At 44.5% G+C, this 15,438-nt stretch overlaps 1 protein-coding gene across 1 annotated transcript in view; it reads right to left on the bottom strand.

Moving 5' to 3' along the window:
- The window catches only part of ITK (IL2 inducible T cell kinase), a 76,890-nt gene that overhangs the window by 33,783 nt on the left and 27,669 nt on the right, over positions 1 to 15,438 (bottom strand). Inside the window, exons 2-5 of the mRNA XM_002744095.5 lie at positions 12,992 to 13,096; positions 11,400 to 11,481; positions 8,539 to 8,667; positions 4,672 to 4,712 (exon numbers count right to left, since the gene is read on the bottom strand). Coding sequence (XP_002744141.1) covers positions 4,672 to 4,712; positions 8,539 to 8,667; positions 11,400 to 11,481; positions 12,992 to 13,096 — 357 coding nt within the window. The remainder of the gene's footprint in view (positions 1 to 4,671; positions 4,713 to 8,538; positions 8,668 to 11,399; positions 11,482 to 12,991; positions 13,097 to 15,438) is intronic.

The following is a 15,438-nucleotide window of genomic DNA, read 5'->3' as shown; positions in this document are numbered from 1 at the left end:
GCCTCTCTGCCGGATGCGTCATGCCCTTGGCAAAGGGGATGCCGTCAACATTAAATCTTTCAGTTCATGCTTCGCTGATATGACTTGTGGGTTTATCCAGGTCTACAAAATCATAGGTTATTGGAGCTGGAATTCCTCTGACAGATCACTTCATGCACTTTTTCATTTAGGATGAGGAAACTGAGGCCTAGATGGAGAAATGGACCTGGCCAATCTACCCCTTGAATTAGCCCTAAGGCTCTCTCTACTCTAGCACCTGTCTCCCTTCTTTCTCCTGTAGACTTTCTTGCTGATGTCTCTGTTCCTCAATCCCTTTCTTAGGATCAGATATTAGGGACATGAAAAAAGACTACAAAGAACATAGTCACCAGAGTTCAGGACGGACACACCTGCTCTGGGTTAGCAGACTTTGTGACAGTAAATGTGGGAAAGGCTTGAGTTCCTGGCTAGAATGTGATTTAGTATTAGGAAGTCACAAGTTCTCTGAGTACATTGAAGCATTTGGTGGCATAAAAATACTGAAGCTGAAAAAAAAAGTCTCTCGTTATACTGATGTAGTATGTCATCCCAGCTGAGCCCAGATTGGATTTTTGTTTTCTTAAATAGAGACAAGGTCTCACTGTGTTGCTTAGGCTGATCTCGAACTCCCGGGGTCAAGTGATCCTCCTGCCTTGGCCTCCCAAAGTGCTGGGATTACGGACATGAGCCACTGAGCTCGGCTGCAAACTGGAATTTGAAATCCAGCCAGATATTTGCAAAGCTTGTGAGGTTGTATAAATTGGGTGCTACAGACAAGCATAGATGGCCGGTGGCTTTTGCTCTAAGAGCTCATGGAAGGAGGAATTGTATTCAAGGATGCTTGGAGAAGATGCAGGAGAGTTACAGCTTTCATCCCATTCCAGGTCAACTCATTGGTTAATACCTGTGAAGAGAAAGATCAGAGCAGGGTCCTCAAATTATGATGGTACCTTTCTATAGGGGGCACACCGGCCATGTATGGTTTTTTTTTCCTAACAATTATGCAAACTTGGAATATGGGGGTTATTTTGAATATCACAAAATTTGAAGTGTGCTATAGGCCTTTAATGGGTGGTGGCCAAGAATGCAAAATGCTCTGTAGGGTCCCACATTCCCTACAACTTTCGAATATCTGAGTAGACATTCATGTGGTGAGAAACCAGCTCATGCAGTAATTATATAAGAACATCCTGATCCGAGATCCTATCTGTACACTATACAAAGCACTGGGTTTCCCAAGAATGCAACTACCTTGTACTTTGAGGGGAGATTATATTTTGTTTCAGAAGTTTATCAAGAGTTGTTCAACATTTTGGAAAATTACATCACAGGTGGTAACACTGTAGTTGAGTCCCAATACTACATTTTGTATCAGTTGCATTTGAGATGCCAAATTCAATGGGATCCTACCTACAGGTGCGAGCAATCAATTATTTCATTCTGTCTTCCAGCACCGTCATGCCCCAATATTTATATAGAAACACTTATTTTGTTATATATATGATTTTGCTTTCCTGTTTATTACAGTTAGAACATTTATTGATTCTTTTTAAAAAGTATGTGTAATACAAAAATTAGCCAGGTGTAGTGGCTCATGCCTGTAGCCCTAGCAACCGTGGAGGCTGAGGAGGGAGGATGGCTTGAGCCCGAGAGATAGACGATGCAGTGAGCTATGATTGTACCACTGCACTCCAGCCTGGGCAACAGAGTGAGACCCTGTCGCAAAACAACAACAAAAATTTTAATTAAATACTTTAATTTTAAAAATTACGCATGCATTTATATGTTATATTATTTATAAATTTCTTTTCAGGATAACAAAAGGAGCCTTACAAAATATCTGTCATTCAAAGGCAGCATTGAGTTTGCTAGGGTTGGGAACCATTAGATTTGAGTGAGAAAATCAAGGGATAGCATTTGGAGAAACTGAGTCCGTGGGCTCAGGAATGGTTGTTTGGGAGTGTCCTTGATGTGGTGAGGCATGAAGGGAATGAGAACCCCATCTCCCAGCCACTCTGCTGCAGGCCTCAGCACAACATGGCCCCCCGGAACCTCTCCTGGTTCCAGCAGGGAAGAGCTCCACTGGGCTGAGGGGCCCTCACAGAGAGCCCAGGTAGCAGTGGCAGGGATAGGGTACCTTAGTAGGGAGCCAGGGAGAAAGGACACATGCAGACACATTGTAGTGGCCCCTCAGCTGGGTTGGCTGGGAGAGATCATAAGAGGAAGAGTTGAGTTCAGTGGATGCAGGGGGTCAAGAGGAATCAGAATTTGGACTTCAATGTGCAATAAGACCTTGTTTGGATCCATAGGCAAGAGAAGCCGAGAAGCCTGGGATTGTCGTTCACTCTGACCGTGGATATTCTCCACCCTGAACCAAAACAGCCATCCCCCGGCCCCCGGGGACTGACCCTGCTCACTGTGTTTCTCACATAGAGCATGAGGCCTGTTGGCTCAGCCTGGCTTAAAAACATAGGTTTTCAGTATGACAACCCTAGATGCCATTACCACTCAGGCAGCAGAACAGGAAGGCGGGAAGCGAAATGACTTCAAGTGGCTCCGAGTAAGAGAGCTGTTGCCTTGGATTTAGACATGCGGTTGAAACTAGAACAATGATTCTAAAACCCTTGTGGCCAGAACACTCAAAACAGTATCGACGATGCTCCTTCAAGAAGGCTGAAAAGCCAAATGGTGGAGCACAGGATGAGAAGGACCAGCAGTGTTTTCTGGCTGTCACCTTCATGGATACCGAAGATAAAGACCCAAGAGCAGCCTGGCTTAAGATGGGAAGTGTGGGTTTCAGTGGGACTGTTGAGGGAAGCATCTGTAAGGGAGGGCAGTAGGATTCCGAACCATGCCTTCAAGGGGGATGGTGAAATAGTCTTTAGAAGGTGAAGGAAAGAAAAGGCGAGAGAGCTCGTTCTCTGCTACATTTTCAGTACATTTCTTTCCTGTAGTGAGGGAGTAGGCTGACGACAGCTCTAAACGCCAGGCTGAGGCTTTGAGGATTTAGAGCTTCCTTTATGGGGATGCTGCCAGTTTTGAAATGTCACCATGTTGGCTGAAAGGAAAAAAGGCAGAGCTCATTCTTCAGGAAGAAGCATGAGGAAATAGAATCAGTAAGTCCCGGTTAAAGAACTTACTCTGGAATGAGGCGTGAGTACTCAAATGAGGATATTGGTTGGGCACAGTGGCTCGTGCCTGTAATTCCAGCAGTTTGGGAGGCCGAAGCAGGTGGATCACCTGAGGTGAGGAGTTCAAGACCTAACTGGCCAACATGGTGAAACTCCGTCCTTACTAAAAATACAAAAATTAAGCGGGCATGATGGTGAGTGCCTGTAATCTCAGCTACTCAGGAGGCTGAGGCAGGAGAATCGCTTGAACCTGGGAGGTGGAGGTTGCAATGAGCTGAGATCGTGCCATTGCACTCCAGCCTGGGTGACAAGAGTGAGACTCCCTCTCAAAAAAAAAAAAAAGGTGGACATTGGCGTTAATGTTATCATAAGTCAGCATCATATCCCCTACCTAAAGGTCATGAGCCTTCTCCCGTCTTTGTTCTTTTTTTCATCTCCTTAGTCAAATAAGCTTTCCTAGAGTAGGTACTATAACATCTAAGACTTGTAAGTCAATATATTACAGACCAGTGAGGAGGCTTATTAAAATGCAGATTACTGGGCACCTCCCCCAGCGTTTTAGGTACCTCCCCCAGTGTTTAGACCCCACAGCAGGGGTCTAAGAATTTGTATTTCTAACATGTTCCCTGGTGAGGCAGATGCTTCCGGTCCACGGACTATACTCTGAGAACCATCATTGGAATTAAAGACCATTACACCAGAAACCTTGCATCCTACTAAGTTGCTGGATGGCCTTGGAAAACCTTAACATCTCTTTTGGGATTTGATTTCCCAGGTTTTACAGTGAGAATAAAACTAAAACCCTCTGAAGTGGATAGAACAGATAGTAAATTGTAAAATAGATAATAAAGAGGTGGAAATGCTTTGAAATATATAAAATGTCAATAAATGTGTATCTCCAATGCTTGCACAGAGTAAATATGCATCTTTTGTTTTGTTTGTTTGTTTGTTTGTTTTGGAGACAGGGTCTTGCTCTGTCACCCAGGTTGGAGTGCAGTGGCACACAGTCATGGCTCACTGCTGTCTCTACCTCCCGGGTGCAAGATATCCTCCTACCTCAGCCTGCTGAGTAGCTGGGACTACAGGCATGCATCACCACACTGGCTAATTTGTAAAACTTTTTTCTAGAGATGGGGGTCTCACTTCATTGTCCAGTCTGGTCTCAAATTTCTGGGCTCAAGTCATTCTCCCACTTTGGCCTCCCAAAGTGCTGGGAGTATAGGTGTGAGCCACCATGCCTGGCACACTTTTATATAGAGTGAGCTGCTACTATAACTCCAAAGTGGCCAGGTGAATTGACAACCAGTTTGTTACCAGTATTTGTTGAATGAATGAAGTGAGATGGAGATTTAGCAGCTGAATGGTCCTTTAAGGGAACAGACCTCCAAGACAGCTCAGGCCCAAAAAACTCCAATGTCTTGAGTTCCACTGAGTCATGACAGCCTGCTGCATGCATCCAGAGAGGATCATGCAAATAAGGACATGCCATTCAGGTAGCCTGTGGAGCTAGAGTCTCACTTACCCTGTTGTCTTCAGGAGTAGGAGGAAGAGGCTTCTTTGAAGCTAGAACGAGAAAAACCGGAAAAGAAAAAATGAGCATGAAAACCAATGGACCAAGCCAGAAATGAGCAGTGAGGGGGCTTTTCTGAGAAAAGGGGCCCAGGGGAAACAACAGAAGAGAGAGGCCAGAAGGAGACAAAGAGACACAGTGAAACACAACTTGGCCTTGTCAGAAGCTGTCATTTATCTCCTTGAGCCTGCTGGTTCCTGATTCCCTTTTCTAGTAGACACCGGAAGCTTCCAGAAGTCCATATTCGGGGGCCCTCTCTCTCTCTCTGTATGCTCAAAAAAGCCTGACAGAGGGGTTAGACTTGCACCCTTCCCTGTAGGCACAGAGACTTCTGGGAATGCCTCTGCCACCTGCTAAGCTCAGGAGTGGGAATTGGTGACTCAGGGGGACAGTGACTCACTAGCTTCCTGATGCAGTTGTAGGCTTGAGGAGGGGGTGGTTGAGGTGGGAGTCATTGTGCTGCTTTTTGAGTGGGCTGGAATCCACTTTTAGTTGCCTTAAGGCATCTGAATATGTGTTCTTTCTGCGTCTTTCAAACTATACCAACCTCAGTATCTCTCTATCTCTTGACTTCTGTTCATCTCTGTTTCCATGTCTCCATCTCTTTAGCTCTCCTCTCTCTTCTCACTTTCCTCCTTTCTCTTCTCCCCTCCCCTTCCCTGTCTCTTTCCTCTCATCTCTTCATGTTCGTCTCTCACTGTTTCTCCTCTGTAGCCCTGCAAAGACCATGCCTAGACTCAATAAATCAAAGGTGTGTGCCTGTGTCTGGGGCTCTCTGTGGTATGGGAGACACTACACAGGCTTGAGACCAATACAAAGACTTCCTTAATGATGAGAGCTAAGAGGGGAATGGGCTGCATAGGTAGGCAATGAGCTCCTCATTTCTGTATGAGGTCGACTTGAAGTTGGACAGCCCATATCAGGGATGCGGTACAGGAGAGTCACACATGGAGCCCAGCCCTGTGCAGACTTGGCAAGAAAGAGTAGGCTGGGGTAGTGACCTGGGTATACAATGACCAGAGAAGAAGGAAAACCCCCATAATAGGAAGTATGGTTTCCATTTAGAACTCAACTTGGAGCCGGGAGACTGATGTTCTAACCCTGGCTCCAATACTAGCTGTAGGCCTTGGGCCACTTCCAGCCCTGGACACTCTGTGACTGGTCTCTCTTTCTTCTTCCTCTGGCCTTGCTCTTTCCTTCCTTCCTTTTCCTTTGCATGAAGTTGGTATGGAGGGAGATCAGGGCCAGTTCTGGTTGCAGAAATGGGTGTTGCTATGGGTTGAGTGTGGTGGGGTCTGTTCTTACTTAACTGCTGTTGCTGTTTCCCAGACATACACATGTTCTGAGGCTGTATCTCGGCCTCAGATTCTTCCATCCACAAATAAGAAAGACCGGAAGACACAATTATCCTTTATCAAGAACTCGGTAGACGTTGGCAGCTGTACTGCTTTCCACAACCCCATTGAAACGGCCAGCCTCACACGTAGCTACCTATTACCATTATCCTCATTTTACAAGTGAGGCTCAGAGGGGCTATCCAAAGCCCTGTGCTCATAGACCGACACTGTCACTGTGCTTGGTACCAGGAATCCTGTGAGCTTTCGTCTAGGGAGTCGACCATGAGCTGCCTCACAGTGCAGTCAGTGTGCTTCTTGAAAATTTTGCGCTCAATTGTGTAAAACTTGGATGCGGCCGGGCCCGGTGGCTCCAGCCTGTAATCCCAGCACTTTGGGAGGCCAAGGCGGGTGGATCACAAGGTCAAGAGATCGAGACCATCCTGGTCAACATGGTGAAACCCCGTCTCTAATTAAAATACAAAAAATTAGCTGGGCATGGTGGCGCGTGCCTGTAATCCCAGCTACTCGGGAGGCTGAGGCAGGAGAATTGCTTGAACCCAGGAGGCGGAGGTTGCGGTGAGCCGAGATCGCGCCATTGCACTCCCGCCTGGGTAACAAGAGTGAAACTCTGTCTCAAAAAAAAAAAAAAAACCTGGATGCACGAAGTTATTAAACCAAGTCAGAAGAGGGTAGAGTGAGGAGATGCTCAGAGCGGGAGATGGCAGTGGGTCGCAATGCAAAAGCAAAACCATTAGCAGAGTGACTGCATGACATCCACAGTGGGACCCCAAGAGCGCGCAGGCCCTGGTTTCCCGTGGGGAGCAGCTCGGCATGACCAGCCTTCCCGCAGTGGAGTTCTGGTGAGTCATTCAGATGTTCCTAGCACCTCAGCCATGTGTCTATCACTTTGGAGGAAGGAAAAACTGTGCACCCTGAAGAGGAACAGCTGCAGCGTGCATGGTGAAAACTACCAAATGGAAATACCTGGTCAAAGAATGTTAGAATTGGAAAGGGGCGTAGATATTATTTCATCTTAAGCCCCTCAGGACTCCCTGCCATTTTTGAGATGAGGACATTGGGGCCCTTCATGACCAGGTGACTCATCTGAGGGCCCATGACAAGGCATTGGCAGAAATTTGGAGACCAGATCTCTGCCTTTGGAAAGGGCTTTCACTCACTGAGGTAAGCCCGTGCTGTCCTGTTACTGTGGTGGATCCCATCCATATACAACTTTCCTTTTTTTTTTAATTAAAAATTGGCCTGCCTGAGTATGGTCAGCAGGACTAATGTGGAGGATCCCTTGAATATTTACCAACTTTGAAAACTTGTTGAATATTATTCTTCTGGGCCCAGGGACCGATAACGTTGAAGGGCTTTTTTCCCAAGGTGCAGGGTGAAAAGCAGTGGTTTTAAAAGTGGTATTGACAGGGGCTATGAGTCAGGAAGCCTCAGAAAACCTAGCCGTGTGTTACATCCGCCTTAGCGTGTCAATTTTCAGCATTAAGTTTTAGTGCACAAAAGGAAGTGACAAATGAGAAAGGGAAACTATGGCAAAAGAGGTCGAGAAAAGAGCAAAATGGAAGCAAAGCAATCCACATGGGCCATCATTCCTTCTCAATAATGGATTTGCAGAGCACTTCCAGGTTACCGGAGCACCCTGAATTGCTCAAGGCAGTCCATTTCCTTAACAGCACACCATCTACCCCAGACGGCTGAGAGGAACAAAAGCATAATGAATGTGAGGTACATTCAAGTGGAATTGTACTCAACTGGAGGTTCAGGTTCCAAAGTCATCGCTAAAATCAAGTTGCAGCCCAATCCCCTGGACCTGAGCCTTTAACGTCAAAGGCAAAGAAAGAGCTTCTCTTGTTTTCACTTTGAATTTAGACTGAGGCCTTTTCCTCCCTGATACTGTGGAGGTCAAGGGCAAGTTTGAAGAGGAGGCAAGGAGAAACCACAGAATAAAATGTAACAGAAAAAAGAATTCCTCTCACCCTTAATGGTATAGAGTTGCATTTGTGTAATTAAACGTCTGTGTGATTTGATGTCACTGTGAGAAATGAATATTTTGTATCTCTTAAGGATGCCTCTATAATTTAGGATTTCAATAGACCATGCTATTCATATGCCGGTTATAGCCAGGGCTCCTTAAACTGTACTGTGCACATAAGTCTCCTGGGATCTTGTTAAAGGGAACATTCTGATCCAGTAGCTCATGAGTGAGCCAGATGATTTGCATTTCTTACTCCTAGGAGATGTCGATGCTGCTGGTCCAAAGAGCACATTTCGAGTGATCAGGAGCTATAAAGACATCAGCTTTGAGGTGGAAGCACCCACAGAATGGTAGGAAAGACAGATGATTCCTCTCTGAAAATGTAGAATTTTGCATTCCATTCCTGACACCGTTGATGATGGAAAGCTGAAAGCTTTGACCTTTTTATGGTCATTTCACAAAGAGTAGAGGGAATTCCCAGTCTCTTACCATTCTTGGTTGGATCATAGTGGGCACAGCCTGCTGCAAGCTTCTCCAGCTGAGAACAGCACCTCCACTTCCCATCCATCCAGAAATTAGGATGATACTTGGGCACCAAACTGTTATTATTCCTCGTTTCTGAAATAGGTTGTCACCAACAGAAGAATTACATCCAGGTCAATCTATCAAGGGCCACCAATTTTATAAAGTCTCAGATTAGACTTGGCTGAGTGAGTCTGAGTATTGCCCAGAACACTCAGAAGCATGGATTGACTTGAGCACATAAGTGCACTGTGCTATTTACTGGGGTAGTTCGCGTTACGTTTAGGCATCGGCACATCTAGGCTCACGTCTGGCTCTGCCTTGCATTAGTTGTGTGTTCTTAGGGTGGACAAACCTCATCCAAGCCTCAGTTTCCCCTACTATGCAATGAAATTGTTAAACCCGGGTTTCTGCAAGGGAGCTTTAAGGGTAATGAGAAGGTTGAGAGGGGGGAATTACTACCCCTCCACCTCTCCTACCTTCAACCACAGGAACTTTGGTTTTCTTCCTTCTAGATTTGTGGCTTTGAAGTAAGATTTTAGTTGGGAAAAAAGTGGGGGGGGGGGGCTTTGCTTCTGAAACAAATACATATATAAGCCACAGAACAGGGTTGAGTGTAGTGGCTTGTGCTTGTAATCCCAGCACGTTGGGAGGCTGAGGCAAGAGGATCACTTGTGTCCAGGAGTTTGAGATTAACCTAGGCAACATAGTGGGACCTTCTCTACCGAAAAAACAAAGTTAGCTGGGCATGGTGTCATGCACCTGTAGTCCCAGCCACTCAGGAGGCTGAGGTGGGAGGATCATTTGAGCCCAAGAGGTTGAGGCTGCAGTAAGCCGTGCTTGTGCCACTGCACTCCAGCCTTGGTAACAGATCCTGTCTGATATAGTTTGGCTCTGTGTCCCCACCAAAATCTCATCTTGAATTGTAATCCCCGTAATTCTTATGTGTTGAGGGAGAGACCAGGTAGCAGTAATTGTATCATAGGGGTGGTTTTCCCGAGGCTGTTCTTGTAATAGTAAGTGAGTTCTCGTGAGACTGGATGGTTTTATAAGTGCTTGGCAAGTTCCTCCTTCAGTCACCCTTTCTCCTGCCACCTTGTGAATAAGGTGCCTGCCTCCCCTTCGCCTTCCACATGATTGTAAGTTTCCTGAGGCCTCCCAGCCATATGGAACTGTGAGTCAATTAAACCTCTTTTCATTATACATTACGCACTCTCAGGTATACCTTTATAGCTATGTGAAAATGAACTAATACACTGTCTCAATGAATAAATAAATAAAAACAAACCACAGAACTAGATAGCTGATCTCTAATGTTCCTTCCAGCTTTAACATGCTGTGTATAAAATCCCTTCACAGAGGGCAAATGGCCAATGACCATAGTTGGGGCCCTTTCTATTACTTTTTTCTTCTTCCTTATTTTGGGGGAGGAAGGACAGGGTCAGGTTTGGCTCACTTGGCTCACTATAGCCTTGACCTCCCAGGCTCAAGTGACTCTCTCACCTCAGCCTCCTGGGTAGCTAGGGGCACAGGCATATGCCACCACACCAGGCTGCTGTTTTTATTTTTAGTAGAGATGAGATCTCACTGTGTTGCCCAGGCTAAAGTGCAGTTGCCCAGGAGTTCAAGACTATAGAAGTTCACTATAGCCTTGGACTCCTGAGCTCAAGTGATCCTCCCACCTTGGCCTCTCAAAGTGCTCAGATGACAGGTGTCAGCCACGGCGCCCGGCCCATTTCGATTACTTTTTGCTTTAGCGTTTGCTCTATGTCCTGTGACAGTTAGAACTGAGAGCACCTTCCTGTTTACCCAGCACCTGTCTGCTCATAACCTATTTGAGGCTCACAACAACCTTGGAATAAGATACAACTTATATTTCCACTCTCATTTTTTTAGACAGAGGAATTGCAGCTCCAGAGATAACAAATAGCTTGCTTCTCCTTAGAGGCAGATTAGTGTTTGAACCCCGATCTCCTGACACAGCCAGTGCTTCAGGCTAAAGAACAGTAGTGGTAACATTGATTGAGTGCTGTCTTTCGGATGGGTATTGTTCTAAGTCCTCACTATGCAAGTCTCACCACAGCTCCATGACTGTCTTTAGTCGCTAAGCACTGGCAGAGCTGGGATTTTCACCTTCTGCCCAGCTCCACATCCACATGCTTAAACACTGCTGCCTCTGTGCCATTAGGAAGGCATGGCTTAAAAATACCCTTACCAATGGTGTAAAAGCTGGAAAACTAGCTGACATTTACTGCATGCTGTCTATGGGCCAGCCTAGTTCCCAGGACTTTGCTCACATGAGCTCCAAAGGCAGGCGCTGTTATACCTTCCTTTTATGCCTTTTAAATAAATGGGACACTGAAGCATGGAGCAATTAAGGAACCCACCCAAGTGTACCTAGCAAGTGACAGACTGGGGTTGAAACCCAGGTCATCTCACACGGGGGCCCATGCTCTGCTTCTTCATACTGTACTAGGAGTGGGCAAACCTGTTCTTAAAAGGCCAGACGGTAAATATTTGAGGTTTTACTGGCCGTGAGACAAAATCGAGGGCCTTATGTAGGAACTTATTTAACAATTTGAAATGAGTTATATACAAATATTGCTCAGAGCCTGACAAGAACAGACAGCAGGCTGGATTTGGTCAATCCCTGAATGATACTAGCTATTGCCTCCTGGACCCAGGATGAAAGCTTGGGAACTTCCACCAACACCAAAAGGGAAATCAGCCATCAGCTGTTCTCACACCACACTCTATTCTATTGTGGAAACCAAGCCTACTATAGGATCAAGGGTGTCAGTGATTCAATGGCAAATGAGTTTAATTACCTTCTTTAAGGGCCAGCACCCAGCGCTGCCGGCTCTCACGATCTGGAGCAAACACGTATAGGAGGTAGTTGTCATGCACGACCTGGAGACACACACACGGAGTCCAAGGTGAGCAGAGTGTGGAGATAGCTGACTGACAGCAGACCTACTGAGCTGAGAGTGGGGTCTCAGGTGTTTATCGTCTTATGGGCAAACATTTGGGTGATTAGGAGGCCGGGATCCTTTTTATCTAGACATTTGGCTGCTACGAAAATACAGGGTAAGAAACTTCAGCTGCTCATCTAAGACGCCATGCCCCCAGGAAGCAATCGCTAAACTAAAACAGCTGGAGAACGTTCTCCTCTTGTCTAGAAAGCACATTTATTTCTCACCTTAAATTTTTAGTGATTGAAAAATATTTCTGGCATAGAAAGAGAAAGATATTACATGACAAATGTGGAATAAGAATTTTGAAAACTTCCTATTTCAAAATAGGTAAGACTCACAAGAAGTTCCAAAAATAGTGCAGAGTTCCTCTGTACTTTTCACCCACCTTTCCCCACTGATGACATCTTACATAACCATAGCACATAATCATCTTTCGAAACCAAGAGATTGTCATTGGCACAATACTGTTAACTAAACTGCCATCTTCCTTATATTCCACCACTTTTTAAGGCACTCATTATCACTGGGATTCTGAGCAACTGAAAAATATATGCCATTCCTTTTACTTTCAGTCCTCAAAATTACAACTCATGAGGGTCACTTTTCTAGTAGAAAAAAGTTCTTTTCTATTAGAGCTAAAAATATATTCATCCGCATTAAAAATATATTCATCCCTCAGGTTGGCCAACAAGAATGGTACCCTGGGATGTACACGGAGATATCCATGACTTTGAAGCCGGAAATGCCAAGATTCATCTGTAAGATAAGGACTTTAGAGATACCCTCCACCAGCTCTGCTCAGTAGAACTTTCTGCAATGATAGGAACATTCTATAACCAGTGCTGCTTCAGTACAGTAGCTACCAGCTCTGCTTGGCTATTGGACATTTGAAATGTGCCCAGTGTGACTAAGAAGCTGAATTTTTAATATCATTTAATTTTAATTAATTTACATTTAAATGTGAACATCCATGTGTGGCTAGTGGCTGCTAGACAGTGCAATTCCAGATAGTCCTCAGATTATAAAATCTGAAGCTTTTTGTCTCAGAATCTCCAAGCAATTCATACTCAGCAATTGTAATATGTTGCCTCAAGTCACGAGTAAACTGCACTTTAAGCACCAACATGCTTTGGATTTGCCGCCCCGATAGCAGCTTTATTTCTTCCCTCACTAATGAGGACTTTCCTTGAGGAAGAGAAGACATGAGGGAAAGGGGTATTAGGAATAACCATCTTTTCAAAGATTTTGTGCTTAATTTTTCTTCTGTAAGTGAAAGAATTATTGAATAAATGTCATTAATTAAAGAAACACATAAGTTTCCCAATGAGACTGGTCCAAGTTCTAACCTTGGACCAGGCATTCATCCCCAGCCACCCTCTCTTACAGTGACTGAGGATTTTAACCATGGTCCAGGGAATGGGGAACTACCCACCTGATGAACTTACCTGAAATGGGTATTTATAGTGGCATGGGATGCTGATGTCACTTTTCACAATCTCGACACATTTGATTCGGGAGAGCTCAATGGAGCCCTTCAGTGTGCGCTTCTTCTGTGGGAAGACAAGCACATCCCATTCATGTAAGAGAGAAGACAATATTTTTGTCCAGATTGCTCTAGAAATCTATTGCTAGATAAGATCCATTGGCTTTGTAAACCAATTCCAACTCCCCAAATCAAATATCCAAAAGCTGCCTCCTGGCCCTAAATGGGAGAAAAAACACTCTGAGCACTCTCCTGGGAAAAACGTGCCTTCTGAGTCTTCTTCTTGGTGATAGGTTTCCATTCATTGAGTCACAGGGTCATGTACCCCACTGCCCTTGTGACAAATGACAGCATCAGCAGAACTCGTAGCTGGGATGGGTAGAAAAATCCATGGACACACTGTAACAATTTTCTCTTCTCTGTGTCTATTCATGACCTTATTAGCACAGTAATTGAGCTTGGGCCTGACCTGGATAGTGGTGTATACGCTTAGTGGCACCTTTTTTGCCTGCATCTGGCTTCTTCTCCATGTCCTTTAAATTATCCACAGTACCACAATGACACCCCCAAAGGACATTTCTGACTCTGCTCTACAACTATCCCTTCTCTACCTCCTCCCCAACCTCCCCATCAATTATTACTGGGCCTCTGTCTCATTTCCTTGGAAACTTGCTAGATGTACTTCCCTGATAACCAATTCACATGATGGTATTGTGACTGATAATAATGTTACCCACATGTTACCTATTTCTAAGGATCCTCATGCTTGGAGAATGGATCTCAGGGGATTTGATGCCTTACCCAATGGGACAAATTCCACTGGTGGTCTGTCAGGCTCCAAGGAAAGACAGCTAGAAAAGTGCTTTTGGATGGAAGAAACCTTTTTTGAGCTGCCGTTGAGAATAGACTTTAATTCAGCTATGGAACTCTTGCAAAATATGTTATTATACCCACTACCAATCAATCCCAAAAGACATAATTCTGAATGTCATAGTCTCAAATGCTGAAATCCTAAAAGATAAAAATCCTTAAAGTCTAAGTCCCTGATGTCTAAAATCTCAAAAACCACCATCAGTGCATTTCTATTGTCCACAGAACAGCTTCATCATGTTAGTTGCATCATGCTAGGCAGAGCTATCACATTATTATCTTCATTTGGAAATTACACGTGGTTAAGATGTGTATGGGCGCCAAATCGACAAGGGGTGTACTTGTGGACTTAATTTTAGGCGTCAAATTGACTAGATTAAAAAGTATCTAAGGCCAGGTGTGGTGGCCTATGCCTGTAATCCTAGCACTTTGGGAGGCCAAGGTGGGTAGATCACCTGAGGTCAGGAGTTGGAGACCAGCTTGGCCAATAAGGTGAAACCCTGCCTCTACTAACAATACAAAATTTAGCCAGGTGTGCTGGTGGGAGCCTATAATCCCAGCTCCTCTGGAGACTGAGACAACACAATTGCTTGAACCTGGGAAGTAGAGGGTGCAGTAAGCCAAGATTGAGCCACTTCAGCCTGGGCAAAAGAGTGAAACTCTGTCTCAACAAAGAAGTATCTAGACACCTGATAAAGCATTATTTTGGGTGTGTCTATGAGGGCGTTTCCAGAGTAGATTAGTATGTGTGTCTGAATGGACGAGGTGGGGTGGCGGAGATCTGCCCTCAGTGTTGGTGGACACCATTCAATCAGCCAGGGACCCAAAGAGAACAAATACTGAAGGCAAATTCGTCTCTCTCTGAGAGCTGGAACAGACTTTTCTTCTGCTGTTTTTGATCAATCTCATTCAAACTCTTCTGTCTATCATAGTATTTCAGATGATCGTGGTTATATAAGCTATTTCTTTTTTTTAATTAAAAGTGAAATATATTGCATATTCATATTTTTTCTTTTGTTTTTAAAATCAGTTTTATTAAAGTACAATTTGCATATAATAAAATTTACCAATGTACCTTTCAGAGAATTTTAACAAATGTATATAGTTATGTAATAACCTCCATAACTGAGATACAGGAAAAGAGAAAGAAATAACCAAATCAGAGCTGAACCAAAGGAGATTGAGACCCAAAAAAACATTCAAAAGATCCATGCATCCAGGAGCGGTTTTTTGAAAAAATTAGTAAGATAGCTAGGCCACTAGCTCTACTCCTAAAGAAGAAATGAAGGAAGATCCAATTAAACACAACTAGAAATGACAAAGAGCATGTTACCACTGACCCCACAGAAATACAGATAATCAGAGACTGCTACGAACACCTCTATACAAGCAAACTAGAAAATCTAGAAGAAATGAATCCATTTCTGGACACATACGCCCTCCCAAGACTGAACCAGGAAGAAATTAATTCCCTGAACAGACCCATAACAAGCTCCAAAATTGAATCAGTAATAAATAGCCTACCACCCAAAAAAAGCC

Source organism: Callithrix jacchus, chromosome 2 (genome assembly GCF_049354715.1).
Source record: "Callithrix jacchus isolate 240 chromosome 2, calJac240_pri, whole genome shotgun sequence".
Taxonomy (NCBI): domain Eukaryota; kingdom Metazoa; phylum Chordata; class Mammalia; order Primates; family Cebidae; genus Callithrix; species Callithrix jacchus.
The sequence above is the reverse complement of the archived record's forward strand: the minus strand, read 5'-3'. Positions and strand labels throughout refer to the sequence as shown.